Here is a 20,265-nt window from a genome sequence, read left to right on the forward strand (position 1 = left end):
CTGAAGGAGTCTCAAAGCGGCTTACAATTGCCTTCCCTTTCCTCTCCCCACAACAGACGCCCTGTGAGGTGGGTGAGGCTAGAAAACTCAATTTGAGGACCCAAGAAGGTATGCTCAGGACCTTTCGGGAACTATGTGAACAGAAGCCATCCATGACAATAGCTGCGTTACTGGACAGATCTGGGTTCAAATCTCTCTCCTTTCAGTAGTGATGCTCGAGGAAAGAATGTCCTGGATCTCCCCTGTAACCACTGGAAGTTGACATTTAGATGCTTTAAATGAAAATGCTTTAATGTACAGCCTCCTGTTACAGTCTTATGTGCCCTGCAAGCAACTTTGAGGAAGGATTTGAACCCAGGACAGGGTGGTTCACAGCCTAAGGATGTTTTCCTGGAAGTAAGCCCCATTGAATAGAGCAGGGTGCTGAACAGACCCACTTAGGATAGCTCCCCGACTTTTGTACTGCTAATTTACACCGAAAGATATTAACAGGAGACATTATATATGCAAAGCAGGATATATTTCTTCTAATATAGGCAGGAAAATATATTTTGGAGAGAAAAATTGGCTGTCGGCACTTAAGTCTGCTTAACAGAACCCGAACCGTAAATTCTAAATTATGTATAGACATCAACATTCTAAACAATATTTAACTTCAGGCAGAACACCTGGATGGCCAGAACATAAATTTCTGCATCAAGTTTTTGGTAGAAAAGACCAGATCCTCGCGGACTGCATCCCACAGAGACACGTGGAAAAGATGAGTCATATCATAGAAAGGTACGCCAAGGGACAAGTAAGTCACCTTACTGTGTATGGAGCAATATTTGCTTTCATCTTCATCGATCCCAGCTAATGCAACGTTTCCCTGTAGCCATGCTTAGAATGGAAGATAACAAATGATATATGCAAAACTGTTTGTAGCTGTGGAACTGCATATTATCTTGGTATACACATGTTTTGAGAAGCAGGAGAAATGGGCAGCTAAGGGGGGTGAATTACCTTGGGGGGGGGCTTCGTCCTTCCAAGACCCTCCAATTTGCCTTTCCCCACCTTGGCAAAAAGTTTTCTTGGACTCCACCCCTGCTGTCACCCCCAAATCGTATGAAAGCCTGAGATGATGAGAACTTGTTTGCACATATGTTCACAGCAGGTGAATATTCTGTCTTTGACAGCTGCAGCAGCTTGTATCTCTAACCCAGGCTTTCTCAACCAGGGATTTATAAGGTTGAGAAACCCTGATCTAAAGAAATACAGCCTCTGTCCTGTAGGGGTAACAGAACTGGTCTTTCCAAGCAGGTCATCGCTGTTCCAGATCGTCTTTTTGTTTACTTGTAAATGACGGGTCCCAAGGAGCTGTCCAGCAGCTGTTTCTTTCCTAACTTTAAAACACCCTCTCCCTGGTTCTCCTGAGTCTCACTCGAGTTCCATATGGCCAGAATGCTTCCAAATAAGTCACATACCCATCACTGGTGTGTAGGGTTAGAGGCTTTTGATAACCCTACATCAGGGGCAGTCAACCTGTGGTCCTCCAGATGTTCATGGACTACAATTCCCATGAGCCCCTGCCAGCATTTGCTGGCAGGGGCTCATGGGAATTGTAGTCCATGAACATCTGAAGGACCACAGGTTGACTGCCCCTGCCCTACATGACAGATTCTAGTGGGTGGCCATGTTGGTCTGAAGGAGAACAAGTTGAGAGTCCAAGGGCATTTTGAAGACCAACATGTTTTCACGCAAGGTATGCGCTTTTGAGCGCACGCATGCTTCCTCAGATACAATGTCCTGGAGCAGACGACGTATTTATTGAACCCAGGAAGTTTGCCATGCAAGTCAGTCTCAAGTAAACACATACACAAATTCCAAATTGCTGGTTTTTTTTCCTGTTTATCTCTAGAATCGGTTCACCGTTTTTATCATGCTGTAGGTGAATTCACCCTCACTCTTTGCCTCTAAGGTTGAACGGATGGCTTCCACTCCGTGACGTTGTCTCTGAGGAAGTGGGCCGGGCACACAAAAGCTCCTACCTTGAATCAAACTTGGCTGGTCTTAAAGGTGCCCCTGGACCTAGCTGGGTTGGCGTTTTTGAAGGGGACAGCCGGCCTCTGTGTCAACAGGCACGCTTGTACAGTTGCTTCCCAATCCGGATCATAACTCGGAGCTCTGTGGAGCCCCCTGCCACAGAATCCCCCCCCCCGAAGCAGCCAAGGGAGCTTGGTGGAGCCCCCTGCCACAGAGTGCCCCCCCAAGCAGTCATGGAGCTCATTGGAGACCCCTGCCACAGAGTGCCCCCCCAAGCAGCCAAGGGAGCCCTCTGCCGCAGAATCCCCCCCTCCCTAAGCAGCCAAGGGAGCTTGGTGGAGTCCCCCATCACAGAATCCCCCCCTAAGCAGCCAAAGGAGATTGGTCAAGCCCCCTGCCACAGAATCCCCCCTCCCTAAGCAGCCAAGGGAGCTTAATGAAGCCCCCCGCCACAGAATCCCCCCCTAAGCAGCCAAGGGAGCTTAATGGAGCCCCCCGCCACAGAATCCCCCTTCTCTAAGCAGCCAAGAGAGCTTGGTGGAGCCCCCCATCATAGAATCCCCCCTCCCTAAGCAGCCAAGGGAGCTTAATGAAGCCCCCCGCCACAGAATCCCCCCCTAAGCAGCCAAGGGAGCTTAATGGAGCCCCCCATCATAGAATCCCCCCCTAAGCAGCCAAGGGAGCTTGGTGGAGCCCCCTGCCACAGAATCCCCCTTCTCTAAGCAGCCAAGAGAGCTTGGTGGAGCCCCCCATCATAGAATCCCCCCCTAAGCAGCCAAGGGAGCTTGGTGGAGCCCCCTGCCACAGAATCCCCCCTCCCTAAGCAGCCAAGGGAGCTTGGTGGAGCCCCCTGCTGCAGAGTACCTCCCCAAGCAGCCAAGGGAGCCCCCTGCCACAGAATCCCCCTCCCCATCCCTAAGCATCCAAGGGAACGCGATGGAGCCCCCTGCCATAACCCCCCCCTCCCCCCAAGCAGCCATTTTCCTCCCAGGGGGCAGATCTGGGCGTCCTGGCGGTGGAGCCCGCGCCATCCCCGCCGCTGCCGGCGCCGGAGCCGTCCCTCGGCCGAGTGCGGCTGGCGGGCGGGTCGCTTTAAGGGCGGCGCGGGGGGGGGGGGGTGGTCGCTCGCCTCTGCGCCTGTGCGCGCCGGCCGGGAGTGGCCAGTGGCGCAGGGCGACGGCCGGGCGGAGATCGCGAGCAGAAGCAGCGGCAGCAGCAGCAGCAGCGGCATCTACAGCCACAGCTCGAGCGGGAGCCGGCTGGGCCGCCACGATGCTGGAGATCCAGCTGGACGACGGCGGCGGCGGCGTGGGGGGCTACGCGGGCGACGACTACTGCTCGGGCTCGGTGATGTCGGAGCGCGTCTCCGGCCTGGCCAACAGCATCTACCGCGAGTTCGAGCGCCTCATCCACTGCTACGACGAGGAGGTGGTCAAGGAGCTCATGCCGCTCGTGGTGACCGTGCTGGAGAACCTGGACTCCGTGCTCACCGACAACCAGGAGCACGAGGTGGAGCTGGAGCTCCTGCGCGAGGACAACGAGCAGCTGCTCACCCAGTACGAGCGCGAGAAGGCCCTGCGCAAGCAGGCCGAGGAGGTGAGCCGACGGGAGCAGCCGGCGCCGCCGGGAGGGGGATCCGGAGTCAGCTTCGCTCCGGATCGGGGCCCCTGTCTGCAGCAGGGGTAGTCCACCTGTGGTCCTCCAGATGGCCATGGACTACAAGTCCCAGGAGCCCCTGCCAGCTAACGCTGGCAGGGGCTCTTGGGAATTGTAGTCCATGCACAGGTGGACTACCCCTGGAGGGTGTGAGGAGCAGCGATCTGGGCCCAGGGCGGAGCTGGATCCTCCCCAGATCTGCATAGCATCCTCCTCGTAGTAAATCTCAGGTGGGATGGATAGCCGAGCAGATGTGCCCACGGGGGAGCCGTGCGAGTGATGCTGAGCGATCTGGTGGAGGGGAGGAGTCAGGAAACATGGCTTCCCCTTCAAGTGCAGGGGGGATGCTGTTTTCCCCCTTGTCCTGCTCAGCAGCTGTGTTTTCCCCCAAAATCTGTGAAATGCAGGGCAGGAGGGTTGCAACCTGGTGGGCTCAGCTTTGTCCGGTTCTGGGGGTGGGTGAGTGGGGGACGGTCCGGCAGATTTAAGCACCGGGGCCCAGTGTGAGTTTGGAAGTTGCAGCGGAAAGGAGATTCCGGAAGATATTCTGCAGCCCGTGGAGGGCTTGGCCGGTTTGCGGCCTTGTTCCCTGTGTTGCGTCCCTCTCTTGACCCACCAGTCTGCAAAATCTGCCTTTCCCCCCTAAGAACTGAGTCCAGGGTGCCCTGATCCAGGCCTCACACCCTTGCATGGGCACTCCACTTTGGAGGGCACCCCCTGGCATCTCCACCCTGTGGCCCCAAAGCAACCTTCGGTGCCTGGGTGTTACCTTCCCCATCCCCCAGAAAGTCTTGCGACCAAACTTGCATCTCCTGCAGGATTGTGCCGTAGTTCAGCCTGAGAGCTTGCCCCTCCCTCCCCCCCCCCCTGGAGTGAGGCTGACACCCCCCACAAACACACCAGTTTGTGTGGCCAGCCTTGTCTTCTGGGGAAAATGAGTTCAGGGAGAGATCTCCCAGTGTTTGCAAACAATGGGAGAGGAGCCATTTGTCAACGAAGGGGTTAATTGGGAGGGTGGCAGTCCTGGAGGGTGAGATGCCTCTTCCCCCCTCCCCCCCAATTCTTTGCCATGTAGCGGTGCCTGTCCTTGGTTCTTTCTGTGGCTCGTTTTTTGAGATGTCGTGCTCTTGTTACTCCAGGTAGAGCCGGATTACCATGTGTGGTTATTTTGCCAGGTGTAGATGCTTGAAATCCCTGGAATCAACCAGAGAGGCCTTCCTTTCTGGCCTCTTAGGCGATGCGTTTTACGTCATAACTCTGCCGGACAGTGTGGGGAGGGATGAAGACGGGGAGCTGTGAAAGGACGCCAGAAGAAGCCTGGAAAGAGAATGGCTTTTTCAATCTTACATTCTTCTTTTTCCCCTTTCCCCAAAATGTGGCTTTCATATCCTTGGTCCTTGTGATCATTTCTTTAATGGGTGAGAGATTAAAATCTAGATCGCGGCCGTCGTCCTGCCGAAATATAAGCACTTGATTTCAGTGGCTGGATTTATTCCTCATTTCATTTATTTGAAAGGTTCATGCCCTAGATTTTGGCTAATCTAAACTTCCAACGTAGAGGAAGGAGACGAGAGAATGTTACATTAATAACTGAATTTATGTAACAAATCCAGAGGGTCATATTTCTTTTTAAGCTTTAAGAGAGATGCCCATTGCTTACCCAAGTGCCTCGTTTTCTTGGAAATTTACTGTAAATTTCTGATTTGGGTGGCTTTTACAGGCAATTAACCACAAAAATGACTGAATGCTCCATGTTCAGAGGCAGTATGCTGCTGATTCGTGGCTGCTGGCAGACAGAAGTGGGGAACTTGGCCTTCTGTGCCAGGCTGGTTTTTTATTTTGCATTGACCCCGTAAGTAGAAGAAATACACTGTAGATTTCGCGGGAAATATGGTTGTTCAGAAAGCGAAAGCAAGCTGGCAAAAATAGAACTTTCTCCAAATTTCATTGGCTTTTTCTCTTATTTTCCAATTTGTCTGCAGTGGTCGGTTCTATTTTTCAAATAAATGAAACGAGGAATAAATACAGCCACTGAAATCAACCGGGCTCTGAAGTGCTTATATTTCGGCAGGAGGATGGCCGCGATATATATTTTAATCTCTCTCCCATTAAAGAAATAATTAAAGGACCAAGGATATGAAAGCCACTTTTTGGGGAAGAGGGGGAAAAAAAAGAATGTGGGATTGAACAAAGCATTCTAACTCTTTCTCCACATTTTATTGGCTGTCTCCCTTATTTTCCAATTGCCCTGAGCTGCTAGCCCTTTATTGGTAGATTTAAGTTGAGAATATATCAGCCAAACCAACCAACCAACCCAAAAGAGCCGGGAAATAATATTCGTTGTTTGCTGTATGCTGTCAATCGGTCACTGAACCTTTGAATCTTGAAAATTTCCTACAGTTTTATCAACGCTGACAAATCTTTCAGAGAGCTCCCTCTGTCCAAAACGTGGCATGTATCCCCGCATGCTTTTATGACCAATATTATAAAATTAATAATATATGTCGCCTGGCTGCCTCCGTTAAAGTGGTTAGTGAGACTAGAAAGAGATGGTAGTTTTTCTCCTTGCTTCAGAGTCTAAGGTTTTACTGCCTTGGTCTTTAATGGGGTTTTAGAATCATAGAATCATAGAGTTGGAAGGGGCCATACAGACCATCTAGTCCAACCCCCTGCTCAACGCAGGATCATAGAATCATAGAATCATAGAGTTGGAAGGGGCCATACAGGCCATCTAGTCCAACCCCCTGCTCAACGCAGGATCATAGAATCATAGAATCATAGAGTTGGAAGGGGCCATACAGACCATCTAGTCCAACCCCCTGCTCAACGCAGGATCATAGAATCATAGAATCATAGAGTTGGAAGGGGCCATACAGGCCATCTAGTCCAACCCCCTGCTCAACACAGGATCATAGAATCATAGAGTTGGAAGGGGCCATACAGGCCATCTAGTCCAACCCCCTGCTCAACACAGGTTCATAGAATCATAGAGTTGGAAGGGGCCATACAGACCATCTAGTCCAACCCCCTGCTCTACGCAGGATCAGCCCAAAGCATCCTAAAGCATTTTTATGCTTGCTGGAAAATGAGAATGAGAAGCCTAAAAAGAGTGTGGAAGGGGAGCCTGTGAATTTTTCGTACTTTGATACATACTGGACCTGACTGATTCCAGGACTGATTTCCGAGTAAAGAAAACACATGCTTGCATCCAGCGGGTACGAGCTTGTGTGTGTTTGTATGTGTGCATGTAGCCTTGGCCTCTTATATTCTTCAAAACAGGTTTTGCTTTCCATTTTTGAAGATTTTTTTAAAAAAATAATGAGAATATTTGTAACCCTCTGTTGCCCATAGCAGCAGTAATAAAAATAATACTTTGGGCAAAATTCATACTACCACTCTGTACGCAGCGTAGAGGCTATTTATGCCCCCGTCCTCGTTTCTTCACCGGAACTGAGTGGTAGGGAAGCAAATTGTCATTTGTGCTGGAAAGGGAGGGCTCGTTCCTTCGGGTTCACGTGTTTGGAAAATGCAGACGGGAGTGTTTCATAAAAGGGATTCGTGTAGCACTGAATGGTTCACAAGACCGTGGTTTTAATCCGTACAACGACCCAGCGAGGTAGGCCAGTGAGACGAAGGAAAAGCGTTGTGGCCAAGGCCACCTTGCAAGGATGCAGCAGAGATGAGCCTCCTCACTTGTGGCTCAACTTCTGGCCCATAATGGGACAGCAGCTGAAGAACACAATTCATTTAAGAGAGGCTTTCTCAGCCAGGGTTTCAGGCCCTGGAAGGGGTTCCCAAATGGGTAGGAGTTAATTCATTTTTAAATATATTTTTAAAGTTTGTTAAACATTAAACAGGTGATAGGACCATCTATGGTCATGTTGACCCACCCACTCCTCCCCAAATGGCCAGTGATGGGCCCGGAGGGGAAGGAAAGGGAGGAGCCCCGGGTGGGCGTGTCCACAGCTCTGCTTCCCAACCATATTTGGCACGATCGCGCCACTTCTGGGGTGTCTCAAAGCCTGAAGAACGTTTCAGGGGTTTCTCAAGATGAGAACAGCCAAATTAGGGCTTGACCAGAACGGAGATACAGTTGGATGATTCCCCACACTGCTGTAGAAGTCTAACCTTGATTTTTCCCCCCCTGATAATGAGGTTCTCTGTACAGGAGAATTTCTGGTGTGGGAGAATTGGTTCTCTGTGGGCCTTGGCTGCTTCTCTCCTGGCACGCTGAGACTCTTATCGATCGATTGTGCTCGGCCGATGGGAGAGATCTTGGTGGCATACAGGCTTGTCTGCTTTTCAGTTATTTATTTCCCTTTTAGTCCGTTTGGCTAGATCATAGAATCACAGAATCATAGAGTTGGAAGGGGCCATACAGGCCATCTAGTCCAACCCCCTGCTCAACGCAGGATCATAGAACCATAGAATCATAGAGTGGGAAGGGGCCATACAGGCCATCTAATCCAAACCCCTGCTCAACGCAGGATCATAGAATCATAGAATCATAGAGTGGGAAGGGGCCATACAGGCCATCTAGTCCAACCCCCTGCTCAACGCAGGATCAGCCTCAAGCATCCTAAAGCAATGTTATGGGCCGCTTTCGTTCCATGACTCTTGCTTTGTTGCAATGTTGTTGTGGGTTTTTTTTGGGGGGGGGGTGAAACCACCTTCTCATAGCAACTCCAGAAAAAAACAGCAATTCCAGCATCCTGGTGGTCGTAGGCTTTTAAAGCTAAGTGGCCCCAAGACCACAACGTTGGTGACAGTCCCTAAAATTTGAAGCCTTTTCTCGTGGGTTGGAATTTCTTGGGAGCCCGAGACGCAATGGTGTCTTTTCAATTGCTTTTGTTTTTAAAACGATCTGCGGTGTTTTAGGTAAAATGTCAAAGCCACCTGGATAATTCCCTCGCCCGAGAGTTGGGATGTATGTTTTAGAAACAAGCTGCAAGCAAAAGAATGGGTTAGGCCTAGGATTCTCAAGTGGTCTCTCCCCAGATGAGCCTGCCCAGGACTTGTGAAGCAGCGGGGTATTGTGGTTAGAGGGACAGGTTAGTAGGGGGGAGACCCAGGCTAAGATGCTCCTGAGTCAGTAAGGTCACGGGGTGACCTTGGGCCACTCACTGATCTCCCCCAGTCCCCACGCCGGAATCCCAAAATCAAACTGGGTCTCAACCGGTTTAGAGAGGCCTTTTCACGGAACATTTGTGGGAACTATAGCTTGGTTGCTTATAAGTGAACTTTTAAGCGCCAGCTAGCCCCATATCGGTAGTCTGGCGCCCAAGTGGTTCTTCTGCGGGATGCTGAGTTAGCTTAGAAGCAGAGCAGGAGAGACAAAGTGTTTACCTCTGACTCCTATCGAAGAGGAGGCCGTCTCCCTAAAATAGAATAATTGCATGCCCCTTGTTTTGTTTGTTTAGGCCTGGCTGTTTGAAAGCAAGCCCTGCCAAAGGAGGACTGTCACTTTTTATTCCCCACCTCCTATGAAAGATGCATGGAAAAGCCAAAACCGAAACCCGAGGAAGCCGAACGCAAAATGCCAAAAATGCATAGAGCTGGGGCAGCTATTAAAGATCCTTTTCCTTTTGCACCATTTGTTTCTCTTCGCTCTGCCTTGGGGCAGCCCTGTTTCTTTTCACAAGTGCGGAATTCACCGTGCAGAAATGAGTTCGTTTTCTTTAAAATCTTTAGGACTATATACAATGTAGGCCAAGGATTCGTTTCAAACTGTAGCCCAAGGAAGAGAAGGAACGCTGTCACGATGACGTTCTTTTGCATACAGTTCAATCTCTTGGCTTCTGCACCAGGCATTTTCAAGCCAATTCCGTCCTAGAAGGAAAGTCTCTCTGTTCTGCACACCCTAAGAAGGCCTAATGAGGACCCTAATGAGGACCCAGCTTGCTGGGGGGTAAATGGTAATGACTGGGGAAGGCACTGGCAAACCACCCCGTATTGAGTCTGCCAAGAAAACGCTAGAGGGCTTCACCCCAAGGGTCAGACATGACCCGGTGCTTGCACAGGGGATACCTTTACCTTTTAAGAACGCCCCGGACAAATTAAAATAGTGGTGCGGCATCCCCGTCCAGGTAGCGGTTGGACTTTTGTGGCTCACCCGTGTATTCCTTCTTTGCTCTGTGCAGAAATTCATTGAATTTGAAGATGCCTTGGAACAGGAGAAGAAGGAACTGCAGATCCAGGTCGAGCACCTTGAATTTCAAACGCGGCAGCTGGAGCTGAAAGCCAAGAATTACGCCGATCAGAGTAAGTGAGGGCAACACCTGTGCGGCTGCAACCCTGCACCTGCCCACAGGTTCCGACATGGCTGTGACAGATGAGGAAGAATGCAGACCCCATACACTGTTCTTAAGGGTTTATTCAATTGGTGATTGTACGTATTGGCCTTGTCAACAAAGCATTGTTGGAGGCCCCAAGCTTTTAGCATTGCATCCTATCTGCATGCAATGGGCAGGTGGGAGGGGAATAGCTGTCACACAACTCATTGCCTTTGAACATGAGAATTGGCGTGAAACGACGGGAAAAAACTGGGGCCAAAGCATCTTCCAGATCCATGTTTTGAATCGACAGTGGCTGGCCAGGAAAGAGGTTTTGGCGTGCTGGTGGGCAGCTGGATGGAAATATCGGCTCAGGGCCAGTGTCAGAAATGTAGGCTTTTCTAGCATATGTTGTGTAGTTAGTGGGAATTGTTGTAGGGAATTTTATTCCTTTGGCACCTGCTCAACTGGGCGCCTCTCTTGTTCTCTTTTCAAACCTTCCCCCATCTGTAAGGTCTTGTTGACTTTGACAGCCTCATTTGTTTGGCTTTTGGTGTTCTCCTGAGAAATCTGGATTTCAGTGCTGGATTTCAGTGCTGGCGTGAAAGCTAGAACTCTAGGGTCAGGGACCTGTTCTGGCAAAGTATCGATCTGGTTTACATCCATGGCCTTTCAATGAAATCGATCTTTGGCACCCAGTTGGACAATCCGTAGAAATCTCCCAGTTAGCTCGGGATTATCGGGGAGGAAATGGCAACCCAAGAAGCCCGTCCTGAAATCCCTCTGTGTATTTCTGCGAGGCGGCTGCGTTTGATTTATTGTGCCCTGCTCTGGTTGCCTCCACCTTGAAACGCGTGTTCCAGGGCTGGAGAAATGGCCAGTAAGGGAAACCGAATTGGTAGGTTTTCTTAGAGTCCCCGTTAAAATTTGGTCTCTTTCTCATCTTCTTCAATGCACAGTTTCCCGGTTGGAAGAGCGCGAATCAGAAATGAAGAAAGAATACAACGCCCTTCACCAGCGCCACACGGAGGTATCTGACGGTTTCATTTTCGTGATTGTGAATTAGCAGTTCATAGGACATGGTTTACAAACAGCCAGGTTATATGGCTTAAAAAATAAAATCTAAGCTATAAAATATAAGGTAGTGTGTTGAAGGCTTTGTGGGTATCCTTGAAAGAACCCCAATTGAGAAATAAGAGAACCAATTAATCAATGACAATCTTATGTGTGTGTGTATATATAATCAATAAATATTAACTAAAAACAAGAGAGAGAAAAAGAAATAAGTTCACCAATGAAGTAAAATACAAAAACGAGGTTTTATACCTAGGAACTCGTTCTATGGTTTGAATCAAGCTTTTGCCATCGCCGGCTTGGAAATTTCTTTCTGGTCTACTCATCTTCGCCCGAAATTCCAGTGGCGGGTGATTGCTGTCATGCAGCGGTGCCTAGCTACGTGTGGTCCCGATCCTTCCTCAAGGCTCTCCGTTTCTCATAACCCTTTTGCCCAACCTCTTTATCTTCAGCTCCACTAACATGAAACCTGAAGTCCGTGTCGGGGCCAAGAACGCCTCCTTCCGCTCCCCTTGGGCCAAGGCCTGTTCTGCATGTTTCGCCCAGGACCTGGATGGCGCATCTCCAAGAGGAGTAACGTCTCGTGTGATCTCTTTCCTTTGCAGATGATCCAGACCTACGTGGAGCACATCGAGCGCTCCAAGATGCAGCAGGTGGCGGGAAACAGTCAAAACGAAGGTGGTCTTCCCGGGAGGAGGTAGGGGGCGTATCCTCTGTCCGTGCTGGCGAGCATTTTCGGGCTTGTGGTGTCTGTGTGTGCAGTGCCGGTCCTCCCCAGTGCTTTTGCGAAAAACGACCCAACTGGTGTTTTTGCAGCTGGCTTCGCCTTACGTTTCCCTCCCTGGCCTTTATGCTCTCTGCCATCTCTCTCTTAGTCCAGGCAGCAGGCTGTTTGTAGCTGTTCAGCATCAGCTCCCTGGAAATCCTGGAAGGAGAGTCAGGGGAAGAGTCTGTCCATCGCCACCCTCTGCGCTGCCCACGTGTCCCTTCCACAAGCCAGCTGCTTTTTCTCTGTCCCCCTTTCCCCTCTGTGATCCTTTTAAGAAAGCCGTGTTCCCTAGACCAGGGTTAGGCAAACTGGGGCCTTCCAGATGTCCATGGACTACAATTCCCATGAGCCCCTGCCGGCATTCGCTGGCAGGGGCTCATGGGAATTGTAGTCTATGGACATCTGGAGGACCACAGGTTGACTATCCTTGCCCTAGAGAATCTTATGCCTCTCTGTCGTCCTCCCTCCCTTCTTTGCATAGATGGTTGGCTTTCAATGGGCAGGAACAAATGCTCCAAAGTGACATTGTCCAAGGCTTGCTCCCTGGTCTCCTGAGCATGGGATAAATTGGCCCTAACCCTAGCCCTAACCCTAGCCCTAACCCTGTCAGGAACTTCTTCCTGATGTTGAGACGGAATTTCTTTTGAATTAATTTGTTTGTGTCGCTGACACGTTGTTATCTTCTTGGCCCGAAGAAGAGGTGCCACACGGCCCAGGTCTTGGGCAGAGGCCAGGGCATCCCCTGTGGGTGTGCCAAATTGCTGAGGCTCTCCCCTTCATTCCAGGCCGTGCCTTGCGCACATGTGGCTTCAGAGCCGCACAATCGGACCCACCGTGTGCATTTCCCCCTCCGCATTTGGCTTGCTGCGTGTGGCTTTCTGCTTCGTCTTTCAGAGAGGCGTGTTTCTTTCTGCACTCGTAGCTGCCCTGTTGCCCATGGATGTGACGCAACTTTTGTGACCCGCCACGAGCCTACGGGGAGTGGCGGGAAATAAATCTAATTATTATTAATAATAATAATAATAATAATAATAATAATAATAATAATAATAATAATAATAACTTGCTTCACCCACTCTCAAGATATTTATGGTGCTTTTTGCATGGGTGGGCCGCAGAGGTGCATTTCTGGCTTCCGTCCCAGCCTCTGGCCCGAGATGTCACATGTCAGGCTGGCCTGTGGGTTGGGGCAGGCATTTGGGTTGCTCCTTGTGAGTGTGACTTCAGTGGCTGGTTCAGAGAGCTAGCTGTCGCGATCCATGGTGATCTGCTCATGTCTTGTCTTGTCCGTGTGGCAGTCAGTCCGGTGGCTGAAGAGCAGTTATGGTGGATCTATCGGTTCGTTGATCCGATTTGATTTCTTCCCCTCCACTCCCAGCAACTGTTTTAAAACAGTCTTTCGGGACGTGGTCCGCTACCGTTTCTGTCCCACGCGAAAGCAGCTTTGGTACGTCAAAGCCAGTGCAGCAGGAAAACCATGCTCAGTCGCGTCTCCGGGGACTTGGCCCGGATTCCCTACCCATCGCGGCCCACCCTCTCTTTTCTCCATGCTTGGGTCAGATCTGTGGCGAGCCTCACCCCAACATAACTCTTGTGGCCGATTGCCGTGGGCCTGAGTTTGTGCACTTCATCACGGGGCAGCGCTGGAATGGGCTCAGGCTGACTTTAGAGCTAAACCAAGTAGAGCCCTGCGGAAGATCCAAGGCGGAGCAGGAGAGCTTTCTGTTGACTGGCGTGGCGGGTGGCCCCCAATTGCCTCTTCCTCCACCCCAGAGGAGACCAGCACTGGCTGTGCTTTGGAGGGGTTGGACGCTGTCTTGGGCCAATCTACTGTCTATCCATCAACCATCGAAGAGTGACTTTGTTTGTGTGTGTGTGTCTGTTGTGTCCTCTGGACCGCCGCATGTTTTGTGAGACCGTCTGAGCCATCAGTGTGAGCACCTAACATGTGTCCATGCGCTTGCATGTCCTCTGCACTCTAATGGTTGTTCTCTTGTCTTGCTTCTTGTGCCGTTGCCTCTCTTGTGTTGGCTGCTCTCTGTTTGTCACCTTCAGTCACCGTCAGTCATGGAGGAAAAGGTAATTCCCACTCTCTGGCTTTTTTTGGGGGGGGGGTTGATGTGTACTTTATATTTGGGTTTTGGGCAGGGGGCAGAGGAAATGAGGGCAAGCCCAAATGTGGAGACGAATCTGGAAAGCGGGGGTGAGCCCAAATGTGGGGAATGAGAGTCAATTCAAATGTGCCAGGTGATATGGAAAGTCAGGGGTCTAAATGTGGAAGTGTCCACCTCGCTCCAAGATGTACGGTCTTTGTCGGGGACCTTCTGGAATGCCTCGGAGTCCCAGGCCCTGAAGAGGGCATTGGGGTTTTCATGCAGGGGTGCTGGGACGTTTGAAATAGCCCTGTTTGAGGCCCCACCTCTCCCGAAATTTATAGCCAGGGGCTAGGCTGGATCTGGATTCCCTCTTATTTTGAAACGGAGGCTGGATTAACAGGGGGGACCGATTTCTCGGCTTCATGGAATCAAAAGCAGCTTAGAAATCTCCAGGAAAGGAATAAAGTGTATTAGTTAAGAGCTTCCCATGTAAATACTGTTGAGCAACTTAAACCAATGACTGAAATTTGGACAAGAGCCTGACTAACTGTGAGGGACTTCAGTTCTAAATAAGTAGACTCTTAGAATTAAAGTTTCTTTCTGAGAAATGCAAGCATCTCCTTTGAAGGCATAGTCAGAACTGGCTCACAAAGCATAGGGCAGGGGATATAGGGGCTTGAAGGGGAGTCCCCTTCCCCTGGGAACTCAAACCAGGCACAGTTCAAACAAAGTCATAATATGCAGACAACAGTCCAGGCATCAAGGGATGGGAAGACGTGGGAACTAAGGCAACCAAACAGGGATGGAAAAAGAGGGTAATAAGGGAGAGGTGGTGAGGAATATTTTGGGAGGTTGCTCTGCATAAAATCATCCTTAAGGTGTCAAATAAAAGCATCTGGACTGCAGACCAGCAGAGATACAATTGTGGCAGAAATACATGGGGGTTTCTGATACCGTCAGGGGGACATAGCAGATGGAGAAGAAAGGAACGTGAGGTGTAAAATGTTCACTAGCAAAAGGGACTTGTTCAGCAAGTGCTAGAATGCAGCGGCACAGTCCTAAGATGGTAAGACCGCTTCAGATGGCTAGAGGAGAGCTGTTGGGAAATTCTCCCTGCGTGGAATTTTCCCAGAGCATTAAAACCACGTGACCCAGAAGGCATTCTGCCAAAGCCCCTTTTTTGTCACTGCAAAACCTGGCTGTGACTTTCTCCTGCTCCTGCAGACCGGACTGTAGCTGAGTTCAAATCAGTAGAATCCAAGATAAAGAATTGCCTTGGTTTTATCCTGTGTTGTATTTTTTTGCTGAGTGTGGGGAAAACTGGACTCCCCCCCCCATTCAGGCCTGAAATTACCCAGAACCATTAGCTGGTCCGCTGTTCCCCCCCTTCCCTCCGTCCTCCAGCGTTTGCTGCTTTAATTTGGATCGCTGCAGGCTCAGCTGCCATTACACAAGTCTCCTGGCCAAGCCGATGCTGCTGTCTCTCGGCCGGCTCCCTTACTAGAATAGCGAGCCGTGTGCTGCTGGGCTGAGGAATAGCTCAGCAAGGACTCCCGGGCACCGCTGCAGCGTCAGGAGAGCTGAACCGCAGCGAGGCTGCAGCTCTCCACGTTGCTCCGGACATTGTGCTGCCGGAGGAAGAATCCTGTGCAGCCCTGCCCTAACTGCAGCCCTGAGGCTAGGGTATTCTAAGGAGCCATTTCGCATCCTGTCTACAGGACAGCTCAGCTCGCCGCTGTGCTTTTTACGGCCCGACCGAGCCTTTCTCTAAAAGCAGCCAGGTCTGTAGGGATGGTCTCTCCCACCCCCTCGTTCTCCTCCTTGCAGGCTAGTTAGCTCCATGGCTGAATTGGGGCTGGAGGCCTAATGTCACCAGTTTGTAGGCCAGCCTTTCTCAATATTTTTGACCATTGAGAAACCCCGGAAACGTTCTTCAGGCTTCAAGAAACCCCAGACGTGGCGCAATTGTGCAAATTGTGGTTGGGAAGCAGAGCTGTGGACATGCCCACCTGGGGCCCCTCCCCTCCCCACCGCCTCCAGGCCCATCATTGGCCATTTGGGGAGGGCAGGGGTGGGTCGGCATGACCACATCCGGTCATCTCGCCCGCTAAATGGTTAACAAATTAAAAATGTCTTGAGAAATTCATTAACTCCTGCCCGTTTAGGAAACCCTCCCAGGGCCATCAGGAAACCGCCTGGTTTCACGACACCCTGATTGAGAAAGCTAGCTGTAAGCAGTCCCTGCACCACACCGGGCTTCAGGGTGGATCCAAAGGAACAGAACCGAACCTGGACTCTCCCCTCCCTCCCCCCACGCCACAGTTCTCCCTCTCCCCCCCCCCCACCTGACAGCAAAGAGATCTGTCTGAATGTCTGCATGTGCATATATCATAAACGCACTCATCAAATGTGCCTCGTCTTGTTTGGATGTCCTAAATATTTTGTGATGCGGAGCTCAGAGAAGGGGGGCAATCTGATGCAGGAGGCGGGGTCGGCCGTGGCGAATCCCGGTTCCCGGGATCATAGCGTTGGGCCACAGAGGCCATCTAGTCCAACCCCCTGCTCAAGGCAGAATCAACCTAAAACAGGGGTAGTCAACCTGTGGTCCTCCAGATGTTAGTGGACTGCAATTCCCATGAGCCCCTGCCAGCGTTTGCTGGCAGGGGCTCATGGGAATTGTAGTCCACGAACATCTGGAGGACCACAGGTTGACTACCCCTGACCTAAAGCATCCCTAGCCAGGGCATGGCCAGCCGCTGCCTGAAGACTACCATTGCATCTCCTCCTGAGCAGCGCTAATTGTGAAACCACTGCACATTGTCGATCCGATGCACATTCACAAACTTGATAACACTTGGGGCTTTTGCTACAAAAACGGGTTACGAGTGCGGTCCGCTTTCTGCGCTCCGGGAAGCTGAAATCCCGCAACTCCTCGTGCAGAACGTGGGGAATAAATCACACCGCGTGTTTGGATTGTGCTCGTCCCCAGGGCAGGGTGCTGGGGAAGGCACTGAGGAACCAACCAGTAAAAGTTTCGTGCCGTCACCGCTCTGTAGCTTTCGAGGTTTCTGCAGGCACGTGATCCCCACCATGAGGACTAGCGGCTTAAACAGAAATCGGAAAGGATGATTTTCAGTGAGAATCTCATTTGTAGGTTTGAAAGTCTTTGGAGGCTGCTTCTGCCATTGTATATTCAGGTTTGTTTGCAGGAAAAACACCTAACATCGCAATGAGGAAAACAAACCCTCCTTGTAAATCGACCGACCATACAGAACAGTACGGCTGTAAAAACTGAGCCAGGTATCTGGCATGAAACGACGTCCCGGAACCGCGGTGTTTATCCCAAAAGGACGTTAAAAATCTCGTCATAAAATGGCAGCTTTTAAGATTGATTCTGTGCTTCCTGCAGAGTGCAGGGCATGTAGCTTTTGGCTCATCGGTACCCCACTGCCTCACTATACCTCCTCGGGAGCTACTGTGATCCTGGACAATTTCAGCCCCATGGTTTGTTCTAGGTGTCCCAAGGCAATTTGGAGCAAGCAGTTAAGCGGCTTGCGTTATTAAGTGCAAAGTTTGATTGTGTTGCTCGCTGTATTTCCCACGTTGGCTGGTTTCTCTGACGCCTCTCTTCCCCTCTTCTTCTATCTCTGTCTGTCTGTCTGTCTGTCTCTCCCATAGGAGCCGGCCCAATTCCCTGAACCTCCCCCTCACGGATGGCATGGTACGTGGGCAGGTGGGGGCCAAGATCGCCCCCGCAGTGGACCACTGGCACCTGACTGACCTCGGCCAGCTGCAGTCCCACTCCAGCTACAAGGTTTTACACGCCGCCCCTGCGAGGAGGGCTGCCGGCCTCCGCGTTAATAGCATCTTCATGAGGAGAGCTCTGTGTGTCTGGAACCCTTTGCAGCTTGATTCCGTTTCCGCACGGGATGCTTTGCTGAGCTAAGCCCTGTCCTTTTGAGGGGTTTCTCGTTAATTTCCTCTCTCTACTCTTAAGCGTCTGTCTTCAGGGGTGTGTGAGTGGGGGCTGAGACTTGATTCAGTGTTCTTCCAACACGGGGCAGGAGAACATGATGGAGCCTTCCTGTTCAGGTCTCCGGGCTCTGCGTTCGAGAGTACTGACCACGATGCTTGAATGAGGGACGCACTCCCAACATCTCACTCTGAAGAGGAAGAAAAGAGCTGGGATTTTATACCCCGCTTTTCACTACACAAAGGAGACCCCGAGCGGCTTGCAAACCCCTTTCCCTTCCTCTTCCTGCAGCAGTAAGGGGAATGAGCCCGAGAGAGCTCGGAGAGAACTGGGACTGGCCCAAGGTCACCCTGCTGGCTGCATGGGGAAGAAGAGTGGGGAATCAACCCCAGTTCTCCGGACTAGAGTCCGCTGCTCTTTAAGCACCACACCACGCCGGTGTGGTACATCCTGTTTGTGTTATTTGTTGTACAAAATGTACAACCTGCCTTTCCGCCCTCAGCTGACCAGTTGAAAAAGACCTAATGAAATAGCATCTTAAAAACCGCGAAAAATCGGAGCACGGTTCAAGCCGGTTTTCAAGAGTCAATGCTGCCTGCCAGATTTTTCGGGGGGGAAACCCCATTTGAAATGTGAAAACCAGAGCTAAACGACATATAAAACATGGAAGCAGCTATTAATACATGGGGCAGAAAGGGATGGCTAAACGAAATGCAAAAACGTTGTCACCTGGTTACGGAAAGCCAGTGAGATATAGCGGCTTATTGCTTTATTATGATCCAAAATCAGCCTGCAGACACATCCGAAAACACCCCGCTGTCATATGCACAGCAAAAAAAAACGATTAATAGCATATAAATCTATACATAAAACTTACATATGTAAGTTTACAGGGAATCGGTCGGCTTGTTCTGCCTTATCGAGCAAGCCGCTGCGCAGTATTTTGCTACATCGAAAGTAATTTCGGTAGAGCTGTCGGCCGGCAGAAGACAAATATAGATCCAGAAATCTTTAATGTTCGCTTGCCCATCCCCGAAATGACCTCCAGAGAAGGGGTGGGGCAAACCTCTGACTCCTGTACAACTGTAGTCCATGGCAGGCAACTTAATTGAATTAATCTGGAACCTTTAATTCAGGGGTAGTCAAACTGCGTCCCTCCAGATGTCCATGGACTACAATTCCCATGAGCCCCTGCCAGCATTCGCTGGCAGGGGCTCATGGGAATTGTAGTCCATGGACATCTGGAGGGCCACAGTTTGACTACCCCTGCTTTAATTATTTACCCACCCTTTGGAACATTACCGTTTCACACACACCGTTCCTAATATCCAGAATTGGGTTCGTAAGAGCAGGATACCTTAGGTTTGCTCTTAATATGCCTTGATCCTACAGGCAGTACAGTGCAAGCACATCTCAGCAGTGTGCAAACACAGCTCTGCACCACTGAATTGCAGGCCGGCTGGCCACGCACATGCAAGATTGTATTCTGGAATCCTGTGCGTGCAGCTAGAGGTCGGGCCATTATAGAATAAATTATTTTGTTATTGCTTAGGCAGAGAGAATCCTTGAATATTCCCCGGATCAGGTTAGCCTGCATGACTCCAGATCTAGTTTCTTTCTCAAGCAGAGCATCCTTTGCCTTTCGGAAAGGTATGATTGCAAAGGGTTGTGCGCCCATCTCACATTGTTGGTTTGTCATCCTGCTTTGCTTTTTTCCCCTCCTTGGAGAGTTGTGGTGTCGTAGCTAGGGCGGCACAAGGACAGAAGCCGGTGCCCGTATCAGCCTCATCGTCGCGATCATCGTAATAACAGCTGTTCCTTAAGCTGTCTGGACAGAAGTTGAGAGTTAGGGTTGAGTTCACCCATCAGATCTGTCACAGATGTAGCACAGCCAGGCATAAGGTGTGTGTTCTCCTCACTCTCTGTGTGTGCAGTGCCTGATTCGGATCAGGATCAGCTCACAGCTTCAGTGTTTTGGGGGGACTCTTGGTGTGGGGGTAACGACAGCATGGGTTTCTGGAAATATTGTGTGTCCCCCCCTCCTTGGACAGTCGTAGGCTGGGCAAGTGATACAGGGGAAAGCTTCTGCACACAGGAGTGGTGGAGAACCTTCAAATCACATCTGACTGTATTACATTCGGCACAGCGCTCCAGGCTTAGCCAGGGAGCTCGATTTTGTGTGAGCTGGCCCGTCAGTTGGCGGAATTGGGTAGAGATGGATTTTGATCAGACCTCCCAACTAAATGACTCGCAGAGGGGCCACGGTCTCTGAAACATCCCTGGGAAAGCAATGCCCTGTTCCCCTAACGATTGTCCTCATATTCAAAGCAGGAGATTGACTGTCTCTGGCCCAAACATAGATGATCATGATGAGAAATGGGGCGCTGGGTGGGGCTGAATGTT

The 20,265-nt window shown here is 50.7% G+C and overlaps 1 protein-coding gene across 30 annotated transcripts in view; it reads left to right on the forward strand.

Annotated features, from left to right (window-relative positions):
- The window catches only part of MAPK8IP3 (mitogen-activated protein kinase 8 interacting protein 3), a 63,598-nt gene that overhangs the window by 8,621 nt on the left and 34,712 nt on the right, over nucleotides 1-20,265 (forward strand). For 18 of the 30 annotated variants that reach the window (XM_077316644.1, XM_077316646.1, XM_077316649.1 and 15 more), the window contains exons 1-6: nucleotides 3,169-3,618; nucleotides 9,819-9,939; nucleotides 10,910-10,980; nucleotides 11,630-11,721; nucleotides 13,849-13,872; nucleotides 17,568-17,703. In XM_077316644.1, coding sequence (XP_077172759.1) covers nucleotides 3,295-3,618; nucleotides 9,819-9,939; nucleotides 10,910-10,980; nucleotides 11,630-11,721; nucleotides 13,849-13,872; nucleotides 17,568-17,703 — 768 coding nt within the window. In that variant the 5' untranslated portion in view covers nucleotides 3,169-3,294. Of the gene's footprint in view, nucleotides 1-659; nucleotides 781-3,168; nucleotides 3,619-9,818; nucleotides 9,940-10,909; nucleotides 10,981-11,629; nucleotides 11,722-13,848; nucleotides 13,873-17,567; nucleotides 17,704-19,159; nucleotides 19,765-20,265 lie in introns of those variants that run through there. The other 12 variants (XM_077316656.1, XM_077316676.1, XM_077316675.1 and 9 more) reach the window with 7 other exon arrangements.

This window comes from Paroedura picta, chromosome 17, assembly GCF_049243985.1.
Source record: "Paroedura picta isolate Pp20150507F chromosome 17, Ppicta_v3.0, whole genome shotgun sequence".
Lineage (NCBI taxonomy): Eukaryota > Metazoa > Chordata > Lepidosauria > Squamata > Gekkonidae > Paroedura > Paroedura picta.